Genomic DNA, 24415 nt, shown 5'->3' with positions numbered 1-24415 from the left:
GTTGCCCCGCCACGAACGCTATACCACCGACCGACACAGTGACACAGACGAAGTTGCACACGAGCTCGAAGAGGAGGTAATAGATGACCCAGTTATTGACCCCGATTGGCAGCCATTGGGGGAACAGGGTGCAGGCGGCAGTAGTTCAGAAGCGGAGGTGGAGGAGGGGCCGCAGCAGGCATCAACATCGCAACAGGTTCCATCTGCCGGGCCCGTATCTGGCCCAAAACGCGTGTCAAAGCCAAAACCTGTTGGAGCACAGCGTTGCCATCCGGTTAAAGCTCAGTCTGCAATCCCTGAAAAGGGATCCGAGTCTAGGAAGAGTGCAGTCTGGCATTTTTTTAAACAACATCCAACTGATCAGCGCAAAGTCATCTGTCAAAAATGTTCAACTAGCTTAAGCAGAGGTCAGAATCTGAAAAGTCTAAATACTAGTTGCATGCATAGACACTTAACCACCATGCATTTTCAAGCCTGGACTAACTACCAAACGTCCCTCAAGGTTGTAGCACCCTCGGCCAATGAAGCTAGTCAGCAACGCAACATCCCTTCCGTCACTGTAAGGCCACCATTTTCCGCACCACCGGCAGTATCTGTGCAGGTTTCTTTGCCAGCCAAAAGCAGTCAGGGTCAGGGAATCACCAGTTTTGTAGGAGGAAATATTGCATCTAGGGCACCGGCGGAAACAATACCGTCTCCAACCGTCTCTCAGTCTGCCATGTACACCGGCACACCCGAAAGTTCCACGATCTCCAGCTCTCCAGTCCAGCTCACCCTACATGAGACTCTGGTTAGAAAAAGGAAGTACTTATCCTCGCATCCGCGTACACAGTGTTTTAACGCCCACATAGCTAGACTAATCTCGTTAGAGATGATGCCCTACCGGTTAGTTGAAAGCGAAGCTTTCAAAGCCCTGATGGAGTACGCTGAACCACGATACGAGCTACCCAGTCGACACTTTTTTTCCAGAAAAGCCATCCCAGCCCTGCACCAGCATGTTAAACAGCGCATCGTCCATGCACTCAGGCAATCTGTGAGTACAAAGGTGCACCTGACTACAGATGCATGGACCAGTAGGCATGGCCAGGGACGTTATGTGTCCATCACGGCACACTGGGTGAATGTGGTGGATGCAGGGTCCACAGGCGACATCAATTTAGGGACAGTTGTGCCTAGCCCACGGTCTAGGAAACAGTTGGCTGTAGGCGTTCGCACCCCCTCCTCCTCCTCGTCCTCCTGCAGAAGCTACAGCTCTTCCACAGAACGCAGTCTGCCAACCACTCCATCGGCAGATGACACTGTTGCACACCAGTTGTCCCATTATGGGCCAGCTACTGCCAAGCGTCAGCAGGCTGTATTGGCTATGAAGTGCTTGGGCGACAACAGACACACCGCGGAAGTTCTGTCCGAGTTCTTGCAACAAGAAACGCAGTCGTGGCTGGGCACAGTAGATCTTGAGGCAGGCAAGGTAGTGAGTGATAACGGAAGGAATTTCATGGCTGCCATCTCCCTTTCCCAACTGAAACACATTCCTTGCCTGGCTCACACCTTAAACCTGGTGGTGCAGTGCTTATTGAAAACTTATCCTGGGTTCTCCGACCTGCTCCTCAAAGTGCGTGCACTTTGCTCACATATCCGACGTTCGCCTGTACACGCCAGCCGTATGCAGAACTATCAGCGGTCTTTGAACCTTCCCCAGCATCGCCTAATCATAGACGTTGCAACAAGGTGGAACTCAACACTGCACATGCTTCAGAGACTGTGCGAACAGAGGCGTGCTGTTATTTATTTGTGGGAGGATACACGGGCAGGCAGTAGGATGGCAGACATGGAGTTGTCAGGTGTGCAGTGGTCTAAGATACAAGACATGTGTCAAGTCCTTCAGTGTTTTGAGGAATGCACACGGCTGGTTAGTGCAGACAACGCCGTAATAAGCATGAGCATCCCCCTAATGCGTCTGCTGATGCAAAGTTTGACGCACATAAAGGAGCAGGCGTCTGCACCAGAGGAAGAGGAAAGCCTTGATGACAGTCAGCCATTGTCTGGTCAGGGCAGTGTACAGGACGAGGTAGCGGGCGAAGAGGAGGTGGAGGACGAGGAGGATGATGGGGATGAGTATATTTTTAATGCCGAACCTTTCCCGGGGGCACAGGAAATTGGTTGCGTGTCACGGCCGGGTTCTGGTTTTTTGAGGGACACAAGTGACGTAGATTTGCCTGCAACTGCCCCTCAACCAATCACAACCGGAGATTTGACAACTGGAACTTTGGCCCACATGGCGGATTATGCCTTACGTATCCTAAAAAGGGACACACGCATTACGAAAATGATGAACGATGACGATTACTGGTTGGCCTGCCTCCTTGATCCACGCTATAAAGGCAAATTGCAAAATATTATGCCACATGAGAACTTGGAACTAATATTAGCAACCAAACAATCAACTCTTGTTGACCGTTTGCTTCAGGCATTCCCAGCACACAGCGCACGTGATCGTTCTCACACGAGCTCCAGGGGGCAGCAGACTAGGAGTGTTAGGGGTGCACACATCAGAAGTGGCGTTGGACAGAGGGGTTTTCTGACCAGGTTGTGGAGTGATTTTGCTATGACCGCAGACAGGACAGGTACTGCTGCATCAATTGAAAGTGACAGGAGACAACATTTGTCCAGTATGGTTACTAACTATTTTTCATCCCTTATCGATGTTCTCCCTCAACCGTCATTCCCATTTGATTACTGGGCCTCCAAATTAGACACCTGGCCAGAATTGGCAGAATATGCATTGCAGGAGCTTGCTTGCCCGGCAGCAAGTGTCCTATCAGAAAGAGTATTCAGTGCTGCAGGTTCAATATTAACCGAAAAAAGGACTCGTCTGGCTACCCAAAATGTTGACGATCTAACATTCATTAAAATGAACCACAACTGGATTTCGAAATCTTTTGCCCCACCTTGCCCGGCCGACACCTAGCTTTCCTATGAAAGGCTCTTGCCTGTGAATTACTTTTCTAATGTCTAATTTGCTGCAGCTGATTGTACAGCATACGACATGTTTACACCTCCCTAAATGGCCAAACTCCCCACACGGGGCCGTGGTATCGCGACTTGGCGCAAGCACCCGTGAGACTGCTGTTTGTCTGAAGAGGTGGGTGTGCTCGCTTTTGGTTGACGGCATTGCTACTGGGTCCCTCATAGTACAATGTAGTGTCTCTGGCGGTGGTGGTGCGCACCCAACGTCAGACACACCGTTGTAACATGAGGGGCCCTGGGGCGGTCCCGCCGGCCTCTAGAGAGTTCCCCCCTACCCCAGCTCAAAATGTGCTCTACCACATGCAAAATTATGTCGCACAGCTCCACCAATCTTTAGTCTATTCGCTGACATCATTCAATGTCTGGCACTGACAATACAAATTTGTAGACATCTATGATGCAACTTAAAGTAGTCTGTGTCTGTGTCCTATATTGGCACAATTAAATAGTTACTGCCAAATTACTATGTCAGAAACTCAGCAGATGAGCCCACCCCTGTACCTAAGTATGCCACCTTTTTTTTTGTTTTGGTTGTTTTGCGAGACATTAACATCTATTTATATTTTGGGAGTACTGGGACAGACACTCCTTGCACTACTCCTCCACTCACCACCAAGCTGCCCGTGTATCCATGTAACCGCTGTAAAACTGCCATGAGCCTATTGTTTGTTATTTTAGGCCTTTGAAGCCTGTCTGCGGTCCCTCCTTCCACTAGTCCTCCACTGACCAGACCACTGCTGCCCGTGTACCCCTGGAACCAATTATAAAGTGCCTACAGCCAGCCCATTTTTTTATGTTAGGCCTTTGAAGCCTGTCTGCGGTCCCTCCTTCCACTAGTCCTCCACTGACCAGACCACTGCTGCCCGTGTACCCCTGGAACCAATTATAAAGTGCCTACAGCCAGCCCATTTTTTTATGTTAGGCCTTTGAAGCCTGTCTGCGGTCCCTCCTTCCACTAGTCCTCCACTGACCAGACCACTGCTGCCCGTGTACCCCTGGAACCAATTATAAAGTGCCTACAGCCAGCCCATTTTTTTATGTTAGGCCTTTGAAGCCTGTCTGCGGTCCCTCCTTCCACTAGTCCTCCACTGGCCAGACCACTGCTGCCCGTGTACCCCTGGAACCAATTATAAAGTGCCTACAGCCAGCCCATTTTTTTATGTTAGGCCTTTGAAGCCTGTCTGCGGTCCCTCCTTCCACTAGTCCTCCACTGACCAGACCACTGCTGCCCGTGTACCCCTGGAACCAATTATAAAGTGCCTACAGCCAGCCCATTTTTTTATGTTAGGCCTTTGAAGCCTGTCTGCGGTCCCTCCTTCCACTAGTCCTCCACTGGCCAGACCACTGCTGCCCGTGTACCCCTGGAACCAATTATAAAGTGCCTACAGCCAGCCCATTTTTTTATGTTAGGCCTTTGAAGCCTGTCTGCGGTCCCTCCTTCCACTAGTCCTCCACTGACCAGACCACTGCTGCCCGTGTACCCCTGGAACCAATTATAAAGTGCCTACAGCCAGCCCATTTTTTTATGTTAGGCCTTTGAAGCCTGTCTGCGGTCCCGACTTTAAATACTCCTCCACTGACCACCAAGCTGCCTGCCCGTCTATCCATGTAACCGCTGTAAAACTGCAATGAGCCTATTGTTTGTTATTTTAGGCCTTTGATAGCCTGTCTGCAGCCCCTACTTGCAATACTCCTCCACTGACCACAATGCTGCCTGGAGTGCCTGCCTGTGTATCCATGTAACCGATGTAAAACTGCCATGACTGCCTACTGTTTGTTATTTTAGGCCTTTGATAGCCTGTCTGCGGCCCCTACTTGCAATACTCCTCCACTGACCACAATGCTGCCTGGAGTGCCTGCCTGTGTATCCATGTAACCGATGTAAAACTGCCATGACTGCCTACTGTTTGTTATTTTAGGCCTTTGATAGCCTGTCTGCGGCCCCTACTTGCAATACTCCTCCACTGACCACAATGCTGCCTGGAGTGCCTGCCTGTGTATCCATGTAACCGATGTAAAACTGCCATGACTGCCTACTGTTTGTTATTTTAGGCCTTTGATAGCCTGTCTGCGGCCCCTACTTGCAATACTCCTCCACTGACCACAATGCTGCCTGGAGTGCCTGCCTGTGTATCCATGTAACCGATGTAAAACTGCCATGACTGCCTACTGTTTGTTATTTTAGGCCTTTGATAGCCTGTCTGCGGCCCCTACTTGCAATACTCCTCCACTGACCACAATGCTGCCTGGAGTGCCTGCCTGTGTATCCATGTAACCGATGTAAAACTGCCATGACTGCCTACTGTTTGTTATTTTAGGCCTTTGATAGCCTGTCTGCGGCCCCTACTTGCAATACTCCTCCACTGACCACAATGCTGCCTGGAGTGCCTGCCTGTGTATCCATGTAACCGATGTAAAACTGCCATGACTGCCTACTGTTTGTTATTTTAGGCCTTTGATAGCCTGTCTGCAGCCCCTACTTGCAATACTCCTCCACTGACCACACCAATGCTGCCCGTGTACCCCTGGAACCTATTTAAAAGTTCATAGAGCCTAGTTATATATTTTATTTACTATTAATAAGGCCATGATGGACTACGCTGTACCACGCTACAAGCTAACCAGTCGACACTTCTTTTGCGAGAAAAGCCATCCCAACCCTCCACCAGCATGTAGAAGACCGCATTGTCCATGCACTCTGGCAATCTGTGAGTACAAAGGTGCACCTGACAACAGACGCATGGACCTGTAGGCATGGCCACGGAAGATTACGTGTCCATTACGGCGCAATGGGTTAATGTGGTGGATGCATGGTCCACAGGGGACAGCCTACTAAGTCTGTCTGCAGTCCCTAATTCAAATTGTCCTCCACTGTCTAAATCGGAGCTTCCACCTTCTGGCTTTCGGCCTATAGTATCAGAAATTAAACTGCATTTGGCCTTCAACTTTGGTTAGGGCCTACTAACGGCTTCTGCCCCTCCCTGGTGTTGCCCTCAACTAAATAAAGCTGAGCTTCAACCTTCTGCTCCAAATTACCATTTTAAAAAATGCAATAGGCTTTTCCGGCCTACTAAAGGTGTCTGTCTGTGTGCCCCTGCCTGGTGTTGTCCTCAACTAAATAAAGCTGAGCTTCAACCTTCTGCTCCAAATTACCATTTTAAAAAATGCAATAGGCTTTTCCGGCCTACTAAAGGTGTCTGTCTGTGTGCCCCTGCCTGATGTTGTCCTCAACTAAATAAAGCTGAGCTTCAACCTTCCGGCTCTCATTAAGTGGTTTTAAAAAAAAAAAATGGTGGTTAGGGCCTACTAACGGCTTCTGCCCCTGCCTGGTGTTGTCCTCAACTAAATAAAGCTGAGCTTCAACCTTCTGCTCCAAATTACCATTTTAAAAAATGCAATAGGCTTTTCCGGCCTACTAAAGGTGTCTGTCTGTGTGCCCCTGCCTGGTGTTGTCCTCAACTAAATAAAGCTGAGCTTCAACCTTCTGCTCCAAATTACCATTTTAAAAAATGCAATAGGCTTTTCCGGCCTACTAAAGGTGTCTGTCTGTGTGCCCCTGCCTGGTGTTGTCCTCAACTAAATAAAGCTGAGCTTCAACCTTCCGGCTCTCATTAAGTGGTTTTAAAAAAAAAAAATGGTGGTTAGGGCCTACTAACGGCTTCTGCCCCTCCCTGGTGTTGCCCTCAACTAAATAAAGCTGAGCTTCAACCTTCTGCTCCAAATTACCATTTTAAAAAATGCAATAGGCTTTTCCGGCCTACTAAAGGTGTCTGTCTGTGTGCCCCTGCCTGGTGTTGTCCTCAACTAAATAAAGCTGAGCTTCAACCTTCTGCTCCAAATTACCATTTTAAAAAATGCAATAGGCTTTTCCGGCCTACTAAAGGTGTCTGTCTGTGTGCCCCTGCCTGGTGTTGTCCTCAACTAAATAAAGCTGAGCTTCAACCTTCTGCTCCAAATTACCATTTTAAAAAATGCAATAGGCTTTTCCGGCCTACTAAAGGTGTCTGTCTGTGTGCCCCTGCCTGGTGTTGTCCTCAACTAAATAAAGCTGAGCTTCAACCTTCCGGCTCTCATTAAGTGGTTTTAAAAAAAAAAAAAATGGTGGTTAGGGCCTACTAACGGCTTCTGCCCCTCCCTGGTGTTGCCCTCAACTAAATAAAGCTGAGCTTCAACCTTCTGCTCCAAATTACCATTTTAAAAAATGCAATAGGCTTTTCCGGCCTACTAAAGGTGTCTGTCTGTGTGCCCCTGCCTGGTGTTGTCCTCAACTAAATAAAGCTGAGCTTCAACCTTCTGCTCCAAATTACCATTTTAAAAAATGCAATAGGCTTTTCCGGCCTACTAAAGGTGTCTGTCTGTGTGCCCCTGCCTGGTGTTGTCCTCAACTAAATAAAGCTGAGCTTCAACCTTCCGGCTCTCATTAAGTGGTTTTGTCAAGGTGAAAATGTATTTTCTTATATACCTTTTATACTTTTATAAATCTTTATACTCTTTTTGTACTGTTATACTTTTATACTGTGAAACAATAAGTTTTTCCTATCTGCTAGCTAATGCAAATGTAATTGTATCTAAAGATGGCTGCCAGTGTTCATTGTTCATTTCAGTTTAGAATGTGAAGAGTTAAGTTTATTTCTCTTGAAAAAGATAAGTCTGGAATGTGAAGAAAGTAACCATCGAAGATGTCCTGACGAATGAGAGAGAGAGACTGAGCACTAGATGTATGCTGCTTAAACTCCGCCTAATGCATTCCTTTTTCCTAAACAATAGTACTGTGTATTCAATAAAAAAATAAAGTAGTTGCTGCTCGGCTCTGGACACAGGTGAACGCAAGAGCGTCAGCAAAGATTGAATCAGCTACGTGTCTGAATCATTTCTTTTTCCGGTACCAGAAGTTCTGCGTTCACATTACAATTTGGAATGACTGGTGAATGAGGATTAATTGTCGTTATTACGGCCCCGACAATTTTGGCAGCCCAACGGGGGGCGTGGCCAGCGATCCGAGGCCCCCTGGACCCATGCCTGGATGTCTGTGGATGATACCCGTAGTGGCTGACCTCGAGGACTGATCACCCTCCGTACACGGTAAGTGGCGATCATGTACACTGTATATGTCACACTTGCTAGTGTCTCAGCCGTTATTGGTTTGTCTGTAGTCTCCTTGGGTCCGGGAGGTGAATGATCGAGTGGTGAGATCAAACGTGATCCTGTGCCACGCTCTGAACCAGCAACTGAGAGACGTCGCATCCTGTGCGACCTCTGTACACCACACCTCCCTCACCGGTCATTGTACTCCGTTCAACCATCCTACCCGTGACTATTGTCTAGTAGTGAAGTGGACTGAAAAATTGAGCCAGTTGTAGATTGTGGGGCAGCTTAGAGAAAGGGATAGGAGACGCAGCCTCTGTGATATTGTGCTGACAGGTAAATAAGACGTTCCGTGAGGGGACCACCTGTCCAGGCAGGTAACTAAGGCGTTCCGTGAGGGGACCACCTGTCTAGTTAGGTAACTTAAGACGTTCCGTGAGGGGACCACCTATATTTTTGTGGAGGGGTCTCATTAGGAGGCTGCCTCCCGACTGTTTGGGATATCGTGGCAGGATAGTCTGTAATCACTGTGTTCAGGTTAGGGACAGGAAATATTGAGCGCGAGGCTCTTTTCCTAGTACGTCGAACGTGAGGCTCCGTACTGTGGAACACCGTGTTGGTATCGCTGCCAGTGGTTTTACTGCAGAAAACCATAGTATCCTGGGAGCCAAGCTGCGTATCTTACAGCAAAAGAAGTCAGTGCCCCACAAGTTAGATGAGGATGCCGTGGAAGTCAAGACAATGGTCACGGGAGGGCAAGAGGCAGTCAAGAAGCTTATCTGCGAGTTGCGCGAAGCTTAAAGAACAAAGGATGAAAATAGGTTGATGGAGGGGAGGATCAGATAATGTAGAGCCCGTGTTTGGTTATAAAATGCCTGTGAACTGTGATTTTACAGATTGTAAAATGGCCGCCGTGCCACTGATGATGAAAATGTAGTCTCAGCCACCGCCCTGTAATGGCGGCGGAAACAGATCTCCAGAAGCGTAGGTGTGTCCTGTTTGTGTTGTGCAGAATCCAACCTGGGTGGAGACCTGCCTTGTGTGTGTGTACGGACCGTCCTTGGGGCTCCGCCCAGACCACGGAGGATTATAGGAAAGTTTTGTTGAAATTAAGTCTGAAAACTGCTGTAATTTGTGACTGTAGAAGATACGGAGCTTTGTATCGGTGCTGTGTACTGTAGTTAGTTCTCTCTTCTCCTTATCTACGCTACGTGCTAGAGACAGGGGGGGGCAAAGAGCTGGGCTCAATATTTTCCCTTGTACGCTGTGGAATGCAGTGATCTTTCTTATCTCCGTGTTACTAGATGGGAGGGGCTGAGTGAATCCCTGCGCGACCTTGCTTGCAATTTTTCTCCTCGGCGCTGTGGGCTACGGGGGAGGGGGGGGGGCCATGTATTGCATTCTAAGTTTTCTCTGTCCTTGGTACAATACACACTGAGAGATTTATGTTTACAGCATTAAGTACTGTATGAAATTGAAAGTGAGATAGACCTGCCTAGTCCTAGATGAAAACTTGTTAGTAATTGAAAGATTGGTAAAAGGCACCAATATATTCTGGATTGCCGAGAAGTTCTATGGGCGTCTTATGGTAGTGTTTAAAGATCTGGGATTCCCATTGTAACAAAAAGCCCATTCATACCTTTTTGTAGTAGACCCGATATTAAGATTTCCACTCCGGATGATGCATTGCAAATAGTAAAAGGTTTTCAAAAGAATTGAGTCCAGCTTCACATTCCAATACGCCTTTAACCCCGTATCGGAATTTCATTATCTCCCCAGCCCCGCCATGCCAATTCTCAGATCAAGAGCTTGTTTTAATTAGAGTAGATGACAGACCCAATGAATATACTCTTATAAAACCTATCCCTGTGGGACCTTTCCCTGAAGTTACTGCTCAGTTCGTAATCTTTTCTATATGTTCGGTAAATTTACTGGGGGCAGATTTATTATTACAGTTCTGCTCCAGGATATAATTCCAAGATGATGGTCAGATGGTCCTTGCGTTATATAACTCCTATGCAGATGAATATAAAGAGATGTGTATCCTACTTGCCTTTCCCACAGTTATGATGGTCCTGATAGACCCAGATTCTCCCCCAATAATGCCTGTAGAACCAGTAAAAGTGTTTCTCAAACCTGGTGCCCCTTTTTCTAAAGTCCATCAATACCCTTTGAAACATGATCAGGAGCAGTGTCTCAAGGGGCAAATATAAATGTTATTCGATAATGGTGCCCTGATACCCTGTGTTTCCCCATGTAACACACCCTTGTTTCCCGTTAAGAAAAACACCCCACCCGGCCAACCCCCTGTGTACCGGCTGGTACAAGATCTACAGGTATTTAATGCAGTTACTGTTCCAGAAACTCCGGTGGTGCCTAAGCCACATACTCTTTTGTCCCAGATATCTCAGGATGCTGCTTGGTTCATGGTTATCGATCTTGTCAATGTCTTCTTTAGCATTCCATTACACCCAGATTGCCAGTTCTGTTTGCATTCATTTATCAGGGATGACAATTGGCGTGGACAGCTATGCCAAAGGGGGGCCAGTCATAGCCCAAGAGTGTCAGGCCTACCTTGCCACTTATGGCCCCTTGCATCCAGGAGACGCTATGTCCACCCAAAGAGAGAATCTGCCCTGTGATATAGTGTTACACACTGCAGGCCCTATATATGATTACAAGACACCCGAGCACTGCCGTACAGTATTGCAGACTGCCTTGCAGACAGAGCTCACCTATGCAGGACATGCTACAGGTGTGCTGACTCAGCTTCATGGAGACAAATAGAGACCTGTTGTTTATTACAGCGGCCGCCTGGATAGGGTGGCAAGAGGAAGTCCCTCCTGTATTCGGGCCGTGTTGTCTGTCCAGCTGTTGCTACACAAGTCTTCAGAGATTGTTTTGAATTACCCACTGATGGTCCACAGCCCACACGATGTACATAGTATCCTTAATCAGGTACAACCTAGCCACATGTCCATGGCTGGACAGCTGCGACTTCAGTGTGTTATTCTCATGCCTACTAATGAGACTTTGAAAAGGTGCGCTGTCCTGAACCCCGCTACTCTTCACCTAGTTCCCCTGGATCCAAAGGGGGGAGGAGTAGGTGACATGAGCAAGGACACTTTCTTTTTCTTTTTCTTTCTAGAATGGATCCAGAGGAACAAGATTAGGTTTCCAAACCACATGATTGTCTAGAATTGATGTCTCAGGAAACGGCTGGTTTCTAGTGTGCCTATTCTAATGCTGATTTTGAGCTTTTTGTAGATGGATCCCGTCACCAAGATGACCGAGGATGCTACTGTACCAGATATGCTGTGGTCTCAGAACATGAGGTAATCAAGGCAGAGTTAATGCAAGCTCATATGTCTGCACAGAAGCAGAGCAAACTAGCAGAAGGTAAGACTGTAAATATCTACACTGATTCCAGGTATGCTTTTGGCATTACACACGGTTATGGGCCTATCTGGAGAGCCAGGACTTTCCTGACAGCAAATGGCCACCCCTTTAAACGTGCTGAGGCAGTCCAGCAACTTATGAATGCACTACAGCTTCCCACCCAAGCAGGCATCATAAAGGTAAAGGCACATAGCAAAGGCACTGATGGACGGACAAAAAGGGTAAGCACTGGTAGACCAGGCTGCCAAGAAAGCAGCAAGCACTCCTGTAGCCTCTAAAGTACATCACCTAGACACCCCACCATCTCCACTTGTGTTGAAAGACATCTTAGCCCGGTTACAAGAACAGGCAAGTAAGGAGGAGAAAAATAGGTGGCAAAAGATAGGGGCTTGCTCTGATACCGTTACCGGACTATGGGGGAGGGGTGAAAAGGTCTGCCTACCACAGGTACTGTACCCAATGATGGCACAGGTTCTGCACGGGAATGTGCACCACTCGAAGACGGCCATGTGTGACACCCTACAGAAACAATGGATTGCCCCCGAGTTTTCCACCTGCGCAGAAAGGCAGGTACAGAGCTGCATGATATGTGCCACACATAATCAGAGTAGGACAGTGAAAACTCCATCCAAACATACTCCCCGGCCCCTTTAACCAATTCCAGAGACTGCAGATTGATTATATTCGGTTACCCAGGGTAGGGACGTATGAGTATGTGTTGGTCTGCATTGATTTATTTTCAGGTTGGCCAGAAGCCTACCCAGTTGCCAAAGCTACGGCTAAGACAACAGCGAAGACACTGATGGCTGAGATCATATGCAGGTATGGAGTTCCTGAAGTCATTGAGAGCGATCGGAGTTCCCATTTTACTGGAGAGATCATGTCAGAGGTAATGGCAGCACTGGGGGTAAGTCAAGCATTGCATACTCCATGCACAGAGTAGTGGAAGAGTGGAGAGACTAAATGGAACTCTTAAGCTTAAAATCCAGAAGGCAATGACAGAGACTGGTAAACCACGGACAGAATGCCTTCCTCTGGCTTTGTTTTCAGTAAGATATACCCCAAACAGGAAGACAGGACTGTCACCGTATGAGATTCTGTTTGGCAGGAGCCCCAATCTTGAATGTTTCTTTCCATAACAGTTGCAGCTCAAGTACCAGGACTTGACTAGCTATGTGCAGGCCTTACATGGACACCTTGCCAAAGTGCATTTAACTGTCTTCAGTTCTCTTCCAGACCCAGACAAGGTTCCTGGACACCATCCCTTTGTGCCAGGAGACCTGGTGTATGTGAAAAAGTTTGTGCGCAGAGATTGTCTCCAGCCGAGATTAGAAGGACCTCACACGGTGATCCTGGTCACCCCCACTGCAGTAAAACTTGAAGGAAAGAGCACCTGTATTCACGCTTCACACTGTAAAAGAGACCGAACCAGTGTTTAGTCACAGAAGTGACTGAAGGGAAATGTTGCTGTTGTTTTTGATCCTGGAAATGGGGGCCATCCTTGCCCCTACCTCTTTGGTCCCTATTGTAAATAAGAATTCTGGCCCCACTATTCTCTGGGTAAACCTGACAGCCCCGGTGAATATCTGGCGATTTGATTTCTGTGATGTAGTCAAGTGTCCCGAGACTGAATGGGTGGTAGAGGGAATCATCCAGTTTTATATATGTGTTACCAGAAATGACAACAATAATTGTTATTATTAGACAGTTGCTGCTCGGAATACGGGAGACGATTGGGGATATAAACCTAGTGAAGCCATGTTCCCTAAGGATAGAACGGGTAGGACTCTCCGTGAGAGAATGCATCTTACAGCCCTTCTGCAACCACTTAGGGGCTGTAAATGGGGTAAAAGTTGTCACCCCCTCCTCTTGAATCTTGAAAACGCCCAATCTGCTGATCTGCAGACGTTTGTATTAGGAAGGAATTACAATTATGTATTTAGTGCTGGACCCCATTCGTATTTAGGCCATATACAGCTCCAGGATATTAGCTCTAGACCAACCAAGGCTCCTGTTACCAGTACAGCTAAAACAGGCCCAGGTGAGCGTTTGCAAAAAGTAGTTAATGAAGTGATACCCATTCCAGGTCTCAGTTGGCAAGAGGTTTTCTCCATAGAAACACAAACAGCCCCAAGGAAAAACCTATGGTTAGAATGGGTGAGATACAATGTAAGAGTCCAGAATATCTCTGTAGGATGTATTGCTTGTTCTGCTGCGAATACACACCTATACACACATGCATTGCTTTTTCCTGATGACAACACCACTGCCTGTGTCATGAACTTGTTGAAAGGTTTGAAGTCCACTGATTGCCCAGATTACGTCCCACTAATTCATGAGGAACCTAAACTAAAGGTCCCAGGAGAAGTAACCGTATTAGGTGACAATTACACCTGCTATAATTCCCACGACACCACAGGTACACTAGTAGGGATCTTCGAGACAGGTTTCTGCAAAGGGAGCAGTTCTCTAGATACTGATTTGTTAACCAAACATACAGAATATATGTACGACATTTATTGGTTATGTGGAGATGGTAAGCTCCGTCCTAGGTTGCCTAATGCCTGGATAGGCCAATGCACCCCTGTTAAACTAGCCATGCAGTTCAAGATTTTACTTTGAGATCCAAAGATACCTGATGAACCTACCAGAAAGAGGAGAAGTCTCGATCAGCTCTACATGAGTTATGAAGAAGATCCAATAATATATATTGATGCTATTGGGGTGCCAAGGGGGGTGCCTGACCAGTTTAAAGCCCAGAACCAGATTTATGCTGACTTTGCTTCTATAATCCCACAGGTGCAGATTAATAAAAATGTTGAATGGATCAAATATATATATATATTACAGAGAACAAAGATTTGTTAATTATAGCTGTGATGCCTTTTAGGGTATAGTTGAGGGTTTGAGCCCTAACACTTGTATGACCCGTGCTGCAACCCGACCTAAGAGAATTACACTGAATCCTGTCCAGACAAGATCACATGCAGTGATATAAGAAGCTGACACAGGATTGTGGTTGGTGGATAGTGGGGACATTAACTTTTAGGAGTAGGCTGACAGTAATCCTTTTGGGAAGGAGCTGTAGACCAGCATGTCATGTCGCCCCCACCACCAGAGAACCAACCACATCAGGTAGGGTAAGACAGATACAGGAGTGTTATCCCTGGAGGCCCACTGACTAGCTAGCTACGCAAAAACAATTGGCTGACCCTGAGAACCAACCTTTCTCATTCTACAGACAAATAATGACCATATGATGGACGTATAAGTGCACCTAGGCAGGCCTAGGTAGTTAGTGAGCACAAAAACAGGTGACGTGCTAAGACGCAAATTAAGATTTTCTACAAATGTGACAAAAGGAGAGAGTGTAGAGCTATACTTTGGACGGTTACAGCTGAAATAGGAAGACATGGAGTACAGTCCCATAAACCCACTTGATGTTAGAGTATTGGTAAATACATTCATTGACGGTATGACTAAAGACATACGAGACGAAATATAGACAGCCAGACCTGAATGGCGAAATGTAGATCCAAAAGACCTGAAGGTTTCTAAAGAAGTTGAACAAATTAGGACAATAAGACGACGTGTCATGTATGCTGGAATAGACACATCTTTCTTCTCCAGTTGGTTAGGTGGGATCAAGGGATTCCTTCAATAAGTTTGTTTGGTACTAATTGCCCTCCTTATAGTTGAATCGATAATTTTCTGTTGTGTTATTCTTTGTACAAAAAGGTTATTGCCAAAGTAACTCCGACTGGCACCGTCCTCAATCAAGAAGTAGATCCACCAGAGTACAATGGTACTGATCCAGGGAAGATCCCGAAGTACATTCCCCCTCAAGAGAGTAGACAAACCCCCCCCATTCTCAGATGACGCTAAGAGACTTAGTTTAGGGACAGTGGGAGAACTCCATGTGAGGTTAGTGAAGGGTTCAGCTGCCTGGAGGCCTCTCGCTAGGGGAGAGTTTCTGAGGTGTCTGGATGAAGAAATCCACCTCCCCTTTCCCCATCACATGGACAGTCTCGAAGGATCCTTCTTTAAGGGAAAAACTTAGTGTTTAGGGGGGATTGTCAAGGTGAAAATGTATTTTCTTATATACCTTTTATACTTTTATAAATCTTTATACTCTTTTTGTACTGTTATACTTTTATACTGTGAAACAATAAGTTTTTCCTATCTGCTAGCTAATGCAAATGTAATTGTATCTAAAGATGGCTGCCAGTGTTCATTGTTCATTTCATTTTAGAATGTGAAGAGTTAAGTTTATTTCTCTTGAAAAAGATAAGTCTGGAATGTGAAGAAAGTAACCATCGAAGATGTCCTGACGAATGAGAGAGAGAGACTGAGCACTAGATGTATGCTGCTTAAACTCCGCCTAATGCATTCCTTTTTCCTAAACAATAGTACTGTGTATTCAATAAAAAAATAAAGTAGTTGCTGCTCGGCTCTGGACACAGGTGAACGCAAGAGCGTCAGCAAAGATTGAATCAGCTACGTGTCTGAATCATTTCTTTTTCCGGTACCAGAAGTTCTGCGTTCACATTACAATTTGGAATGACTGGTGAATGAGGATTAATTGTCGTTATTACGGCCCCGACAGTTTTAAAAAAAAAAAAATGGTGGTTAGGGCCTACTAACGGCTTCTGCCCCTCCCTGGTGTTGCCCTCAACTAAATAAAGCTGAGCTTCAACCTTCTGCTCCAAATTACCATTTTAAAAAATGCAATAGGCTTTTCCGGCCTACTAAAGGTGTCTGCCCCTCCCTGGTGTTGTCCTCAACTGAATAAAGCTGAGCTTCCACATTCTGGCTTTCGCCCTATACTATCAGATATTGAACTGCATTTGGCCTACTAGTGTGGTTAGGCCCTTGAAACAGTGTCTGCTGCTCTTGGGTTTGCTACTCCACTGAACAAAGCAATGCCGCCTGTTTAGTCCTGTTACCAATTTTGAACTGCATGTAGCCTACTTTATTCTTTGGCCCTATATCTGTTTCCTCCTCATCCTGCCCATTGCCCAGCCACTGCTAAATGAGTCTGCTGGTACATTGACCTAGACCACTACATTCCCCTTGTACTCTACACAGCCAGAATCTGACCCTGCTGAAAGTAAGGTTCCCCTTCCCGCATGTTATACCACCTTACACAGGGACAAAGAGGAAGGTGCAGATGAAAGTGCAGGTTCCTTCATCAGGTGGGGGGGCATACTCGTTGGCGACGTCACTGGCACAGGGCCCCTCAGAGTACGCAAAAGTGTCGCTGCTGGTGGGAGGCGCCCCCGCCATGCAAACACACCGCCGTACTTTGAGGGGCCCTGTGCCAGTGGCAATGCGAACGAGTGGGCCCCCCCCTGCTTGCTCAGGATCACAGCACTTGCAACGTTTAAATACTTACCTTTCCCTGCAACACCGCCGTGACGTAGTCCGCATTTCCTGGGCCCACGAAAAACTTGAGCCAGCCCTACTACCCCCACAACTTTCCCCCAATTCCCTATGCCCAACTATTATTATACAGTTAATTAAGATTGGCAAGCTTCAGAAACAAGAATGGATGTTTTTGGCATTAAAATGGGCACTGTAGGTGTTTTCCTGGCCTCCACTCACTGCCGACTATGCTTCCCCATTGACTTGCATTGGGTTTCGTGTTTCGGTCGATCCCCGACTTTTAGCGATAATCGGCCGACTGCACTCGACTCGACTCTGGACAAAATCGGGTTTCCCAAAACCCTACTCGATCTTAAAAAAATGAAAGTCGCTCAACCCTAGTCCCCACCTGCAGAACCACTCCTTTATTGAGGGTGTCTTGATAATTGACAATAATTTCCATCTGATGTCTATTCCATTTGCACAACAGCATGTGAAATTGATTGTCAAATAGTGTTGCTTCGTAAGTGGACAGTTTGATTTCACAGAAGTTTGATTTACTTGGAGTTATATTCTGTTGTTTAAGTGTTCCCTTTATTTTTTTGAGCAGTGTATATCATACTGTCAGACAGCGCTCTACAGTAAAATAAAAAAACCAGTATCAAACAGCATACAACAAAATACATACCGCGCAGAGACCGCTTGGAATTTTCTCAGGAGGAGCCTGCATTATGCTGACAAGAGTTGGAATGAGTCGCATTTGCATGGCATTCTGGCAACCCTCTATCTGAGCCAATTCTTTAAAAATGTCTTGAGCCAAAGATGCAACAACAGGATCTTCAAAAGAAAAACACAAAACATTCTTCTTATATATTTCAGCTATTTATCTTTACAAACATCATAAAAGGTCACGGTTTCTTCCCAGAAGGCACAAGTCTTACCATTGCTGTACTTGAGGAAGATGGCAATAGTAAAAGGGCAGATCTTAGATTCAGCATTTGCTGTGAACACTGGATCCACACTGCAGACAATGCACAGAGTTTCCATTACCAAATTCAAAACCTCCGACGTGAACTGAGCAGCAAGGTGTATAAGTCCATCAACCACACTGGGCAAAAAGGGCTGAAGAACATGGGTACTTTCAGAGATCTTCAGCTGGTCACAATACCTGACAAAAGAAACAAATTTTAAATAAAAAAAAAAAAAACAAACAAACAACTTATTGCAAATGGTACAAGGAAAATGAAACGCACCCCCAAATAGCTCTGACAGCAGAAATGCGAACGGACGGTGGCTGATTATCATGGAGTCCACTCACTGTAGCCTGGAGAAACTGCTGGATCAACTCTGGAGACATGGCAGCTGTGAATCGACTTGCTGCCCAGAGAGAGCGCCCAAGTAGGAAAGGGGAAACTGGGAGAAAAACAGCATCAGAATGTTACGTTGACACTCACTGCAGTTATGATGCAAACAATCAAAAAGTTGCAAGCTGCTTTTTAAACAGTTTTTTATCCCATAGGTAATGATTGGAGTTACATTACTACAACTTTCTGTAGTCACGAGGCCCTAATATTAGGGCTACACTCACATATTCTCACTATGTGGTAATAGCGCTTCTACATATCCCAACTATTGAGGTGGCTTTTGACACAATGTACTGTACTTTGTCAGTGGTAAATTTAGAATAAAATAATTTACATTTATCAAAGTATCTTACATTTTTTTAAAAAAGTTTTTACATTTTTTTTAAGCTAAAATGCTGCTCAATTAGAGCCCCAATGGACGCTATTGTCTGTTACATCAAGAGGGATGAACAGCCAGGAATGGTACTGGATGTTGGGCAGTAGCTCAGCTGTCAGTTAAGCAGAGCACAACTCCTGTACCAACACTATTACCTGGATGTACCAGTACATCCATTTGTTGGAACTGCTAGACAAATAGGACGTACCCGCAAGTATAAAATCGAGAATAGGTAAAGCATGCTTAAAGCCTTATTACACTGGTAAAAAAATTGGGAATAAACATTCCTAGGAAAGCTCATTTCCCCAATTATAATTGAATGTCTAAACAGATAGGCACAGCAAGAACAAGAAATCCTTGCTCGTCAGGTGAAATGATTGTTTAGTTAGCTTAAAAATCATTCATGTCCTGCCAAGAGCATGTCACCTAAGGCCTTAAAGGGAATCAGTCATGTGAAAATGCTATTGGCATGCAGATATGGGGTTAATCTATTCTGAATCTACCCAGTGTTTGCATTTAGACCCCTATGTCAGGAGGAAATTAACTTTATTCCTCCTGGCAGCATTCGGCTTCCAATCACGGGGTGTCCTACGCCCGTGTTCAGTCATCGCTCTGGGTATAAAGCCCGATGGCTGAAACTGCGCCCCCCGCACTGACTGACAGCATGATCAGCATTAGAGCTGGCCGCCGCTAACTATACACAGAGCAGTGACTGAACCCATGCCACACATATGACTGGAAGCCAAATATAATGCCAGGAGGAGTCAAGTTAATTTCCTCCCGGCATCGGGGGTCTAAGTACGGGTTGTGGTCAGGCTTAGAAAACTATTAACAGAAGACTGACCTCATAGCTGCATGTTAATAGCATATTTTCACATGACAGGTTCCCTTTAAATCTCCTCAGTCAGCAGATGCTCTAGAAAGAAAGGACTTAATTACAATTTGCCCACACATATGATCACAAAAAAATCCATGACAAACGTCTAGGAGATGGTAATTGCTTGTAATTACAGATTGGCATTTTGAGGCAGGAGTAGTCACAAACGGCTGGCAACAACTCACCAAGTGTAATAGTCACCACCCAATAATGCTTCTATCACTCTACATGGGCTGATACGTGATACGGAGCGCCCAGTTAGGAATTGGACTGTGCTAGAATCACCAGTGGCCAAACCTAAATCCTCCACCAAAATGATTTAAGGCAATAAGTGTAACTTGCATTGTCAGCCCTGTCTCACAATGACCTGTATTTCAGGCTGCTCTTTCAGATCTGGAAACTCCAAGCTAAATCAATAAAACATACCTGAGAGGTTGAGATCGGCAAGAATAACTCCAGTCAAAAAGCCAGGCATATCAAATTGAACTCTTCCACGCTGAACACCCTCCGTAAGAATAGACTTCACTGAACCCAAGGCCAGCAAACAAGCTTCATGTATCTTCCACCTAAACGTACAAGTAAAACTGATTGTGTGGTTAAAGCTAAAATGCACAATGTCAAGATATATTGTAGTAGGAGTAAAAAAAAATATTGACAAAAAATGTTTTGCAAGAAAGTGAGGGGAGGCGAAACATTTTGGAATAATTAAGTTATCAAAAATAAAATTGGATGTTTCAAAGATAAGCCCTCACCACATTATACCAGCTATCCCTAGCTCCCAGCAGGTGCATGCTCTACACAGTCCACCATTTATCCAAATATCTGGCATGTGATGCTACATATTTCTTGCTACTTGTACTGCAACAAGCCGAGCCCTTGAGTGTCTACAGTAGTTCTGGTTTCCACCTTTTATGCTTTTTCAATTGAACTGAATGCTTGTACATGTACAAACTGTCCCCCATTCATCCATTCAGCAACTTTAATTTACCATCTATTTTCTTCAGTAAGATCTTGAGAAAACAAACTGATCACAGCTTCAGACTTAGAAGACCAACGTCCATTTGCTGTCATTTTCCATCAGAACCCAGTCCAACCTTACATCAGTATCCATCACACTGCTATACTTCATATCCGTGCATACACGCATACTGAGGAATTACTGGCGACGTGATGCGTGCAGTGATGTGCCACCCCAATCCGGTCATCATGCTGTGTGTCATCTGATTGACTACCTCCACTTACCATTGGTTAAAGCCTGGTTTGGCTCAGGTGTCTCTGTTCTGCCTTTCTGTTCGTCACCAATGAAGTGGGCGGATATTACTCTTGATTGGTTGTTGACTGATAAAAAAGGCATACTTTTGCAGATGGCATTGTGCCAAAACGCGCGTTGGGGTTTGGCACCCCACACTGCGGGAAGTAAAGTCCATTTTCCGACTGCAATCAATTACAATGATGCTCTTTGTTATCATATTCCTCTCTTTTCAGCGCATGCTTTCTACCCTCGGGTTCCTCATTACTATATTATAAAGCAGCAAGCATTTTCTGTATTTATTAATTTAAGGCTTTTTATCCTTTGTTATTACATATTAAAATTAGGCCATATGCTTTCACTGCTCTTAGATAACATATAATTCCACTATGCCCCATTGGTGATTATGTGGTTATTTCATTCTAAGATCTATTAATTAAAATGTACCATACTTTGTTTGTGAGACAACCTCTAAGTTTGTGTCTATTTGAAAAGTTCATAATTAGATTTGATAAGGAAAGGTGTCCTCAAATTAGACATTTGGTTAATAAATATAAAGGCTGCCTGCGACTTTGTCCAAGGTTTTAATTTTGGCCTTCTGTGCTGACTTTGAAATCCCCGTGTTAACTAGTATGTGACCGCTCAATGTCTGATTTGGTTACTACATGCATCTCCTGGAGTGAAAAATTCTATGGAATATGTTGGCGCTACATAAAGATTTTTCTTCAACTGTAGGTTTACACAGCAGCATGTGTTTAATTCTCCTGCTCCACCAATACTAACAAGAAAGGAAAAAAGTCTTGATTATTCCTATGCTCTGCTTCAACTGAGACAGACATTGAATTAGGGACCACTATTATGTGGGTGCAAGAATGGCAGAAAAAAAGAAAAAAAAAGGTTTCTCCTGTTAATTGCAGCTGTTATGTTGGAGCTCAGCTCTAATGAATTGCCAACAACTTGTCAACATTTTTTTTTTTGTAACCCCTTCCCGACCTTTGACTCAGCTTATGCGTCATGAAAACCTGTGCCAATCCGACCTGTGACGCAGCATATGCGTCATGGTCGGATCGCGTCCCTGCAGGCCGGGTGAAAGGGTTAACTCCAATTTCACCCGACATGCAGGGACAGGGGGGTGGTACTACAGCCCAGGGGGAGTGGCTTCCCCCCCCCGTGGCTACGATCGCTCTGATTGGCTGTTTCACTTTCAACAGCCAATCAGAGGAATCTGTAATATTTCACCTATGAAAATTGGTGAAATATTACAATCCAGCCATGTTCCGTACCCCTCCATCCTGTCCTAAGCGCCTTCCTCTCCCCTCCCCCGTCCTCCCCTCCGCGCCCCCCCCGCCCGATCGACCCCCCCCCCCATTCTTACCTAGTCCCAGTGTCCTCGGTCTTCTCGCGCGGCGCCGCCATCTTGGAAAATGGTGGGCGCATGCGCAGTGCACCGGCAGATTCGTTCCCTGTACATTTTGATCGCTGTGATAGGTTCTATCACAGCGATCAAAAAAATAAATAGTAAATAACCCCCCCCTTTATCACCCCCATAGGTAGGGACAATAATAAAATACAGAAAATATATTTATTTTTCGGCTAGGGTCGCACTAAGGCCGGAGACACACTGGTGCGAGTTACGGTTGAGTCTCGCTGGTTAAAAGCAAGCTGTGGCACCTGCATTCCGGAGTGGAGCGTGCAGCTGCATAGCAATACATGGAGCTGTACGCTCCGCTCCGGAGTGCCGGTGCCACAGCTTGCTTTTAACCAGCGAGACTCGGCCGTATCTCGCACCAGTGTGTCTCCGGCCTTAGGGCTAGAATTAGGGTTAGAATTAGGGTTAGAATTAGGCTATGTGCACACGGTGCGGATTTGGCTGCGGATCCGCAGCGGATTGGTCGCTGCGGATTCGTAGCAGTTTTCCATCACGTTTACAGTACCACGTAAACATATGGAAAACCAAATCCGCTGTGCCCATGGTGCAGAAAATGCAGCGCGGAAACGCTGCGTTGTATTTCCGCAGCATGTCAATTCTTTGTGCGGATTCCGCAGCGTTTTACACCTGCTCCATAATAGGAATCCGCAGGTGAAATCCACACAAAAACACTGGAAATCCGCGGTAAATCCGCAGGTAAAGCGCAGTGCGTTTTACCTGCAGATTTTTCAAAAACGGTGCTGAAAAATCGGCACACAAATCCGCAACGTGGGCACATAGCCTTAGGGTTGGAATTAGAGTTATGGTTGGAATTAGGGTCAAGACTAGGGTTAGGGGTGTGTTGGGGTTAGTGTTGGAGTTAGAATTGAGGCACATTTTAGGCACATCAGGGGGTCTCCAAACGCGACATGGCGCCACCATTGATTCCAGCCAATATTGCGTTGAAAAAGTCAAATGGTGCTCTCTCCCTTCCGAGCCCCGACGTGTGCACAAACAGTGGTTCACCCCCACATATGTGGTACCAGCGTACTCAGGAGAAACTGGACAACAACCTTTGGGGTCCAATTTCTCCTGTAACCCATGGGAAAATAAAAAATTGTGGGCTAAAAAATTATTTTTGAGGAAAGAAAACGTATTTATTATTTTCACGGCTCTGCGTTATAAACTTCTGTGAAGCACTTGGGGGTTCAAAGTGCTTACCACACATGTAGATAAGTTCCTTTGGGGGTCTAGTTTCCAAAATGGGGTCACTTGTGGGGGGTTTCTACTGTTTAGGCACATCAGGGGCTCTGCAAACGCAATGTGACGCCCGCAGAGCATTCCATCAAAGTCTGCATTTCAAAACGTCACTAATTCGCTTCCGAGCCCCGGCATGTGCCCAAACAGTGGTTTACCCCCACATATGGGGAATCAGCGTACTCATGAGAAACTGGACAACAACTATTGCGGTCAAATTTCTCCTGTTACCCTTGGGAAAATAAAAAATTCTGGGCTAAAAAATCATTTTTGAGAAAAGAAAAATTATTTTTAATTTTCATGGCTCTGCGTTATAAACTTCTGTGAAGCACTTGGGGGTTTAAAGTGCTCACCACACATCTAGATTAGTTCCTTGGGAGGTCGTTTCCAAAATGGGGTCACTTGTGGGGGGAGCTCCAATGTTTAGGCACATCAGGGGCTCTCCAAACGCGACATGGTGTCCGCTAATGATGGAGATAATTTTTCATTCAAAAAGTCAAATGGCGCTCCTTCCCTTCCGAGCCTTACCATGTGCCCAAACAGTGGTTTACCCCCACATGTGAGGAATCAGCGTACTCAGGACAAATTGGACATCAACTTTCATGGTCCAGTTTCTCCTTTTACCCTTGGGAAAATAAAAAAATTGTTGCTAAAAGATCATTTTTGTGACTAAAAAGTTAAATGTTCATTTTTTTCCTTCCATGTTGCTTCTGCTGCTGTGAAACACCTGAAGGGTTAATAAACTTCTTGAATGTGGTTTTGAGCACCTTGAGGGGTGCAGTTTTTAGAATGGTGTCACTTTTGGGTATTTTCAGCTATATAGAACCCTCAAACTGACTTTAAATGTGAGGTGGTCCCTAAAAAAAATGGTTTTGTAAATTTTGTTGTAAAAATGAGAAATCACTGGTCAAATTTTAACCCTTATAACTTCCTAGCAAAAAAAATAATTTTGTTTCCAAAATTGTGCTGATGTAAAGTAGACATGTGGGAAATGTTATTTATTAACTAT

At 45.6% G+C, this 24415-nt stretch overlaps 1 protein-coding gene across 1 annotated transcript in view; it reads right to left on the bottom strand.

The window, feature by feature from the left end:
* IPO9 (importin 9) overlaps positions 1-24415 on the bottom strand; it is a 95574-nt gene that overhangs the window by 34402 nt on the left and 36757 nt on the right. Inside the window, exons 13-16 of the mRNA XM_077295322.1 lie at positions 19919-20058; positions 18129-18288; positions 17817-18043; positions 17564-17712 (exon numbers count right to left, since the gene is read on the bottom strand). Of these exons, the coding sequence (XP_077151437.1) occupies positions 17564-17712; positions 17817-18043; positions 18129-18288; positions 19919-20058 (676 nt within the window). The remainder of the gene's footprint in view (positions 1-17563; positions 17713-17816; positions 18044-18128; positions 18289-19918; positions 20059-24415) is intronic.

The sequence above is a fragment of the Ranitomeya variabilis genome, chromosome 3 (genome assembly GCF_051348905.1).
Source record: "Ranitomeya variabilis isolate aRanVar5 chromosome 3, aRanVar5.hap1, whole genome shotgun sequence".
Classification (NCBI taxonomy): Eukaryota; Metazoa; Chordata; class Amphibia; order Anura; family Dendrobatidae; genus Ranitomeya; species Ranitomeya variabilis.
The sequence above is the reverse complement of the archived record's forward strand: the minus strand, read 5'-3'. Positions and strand labels throughout refer to the sequence as shown.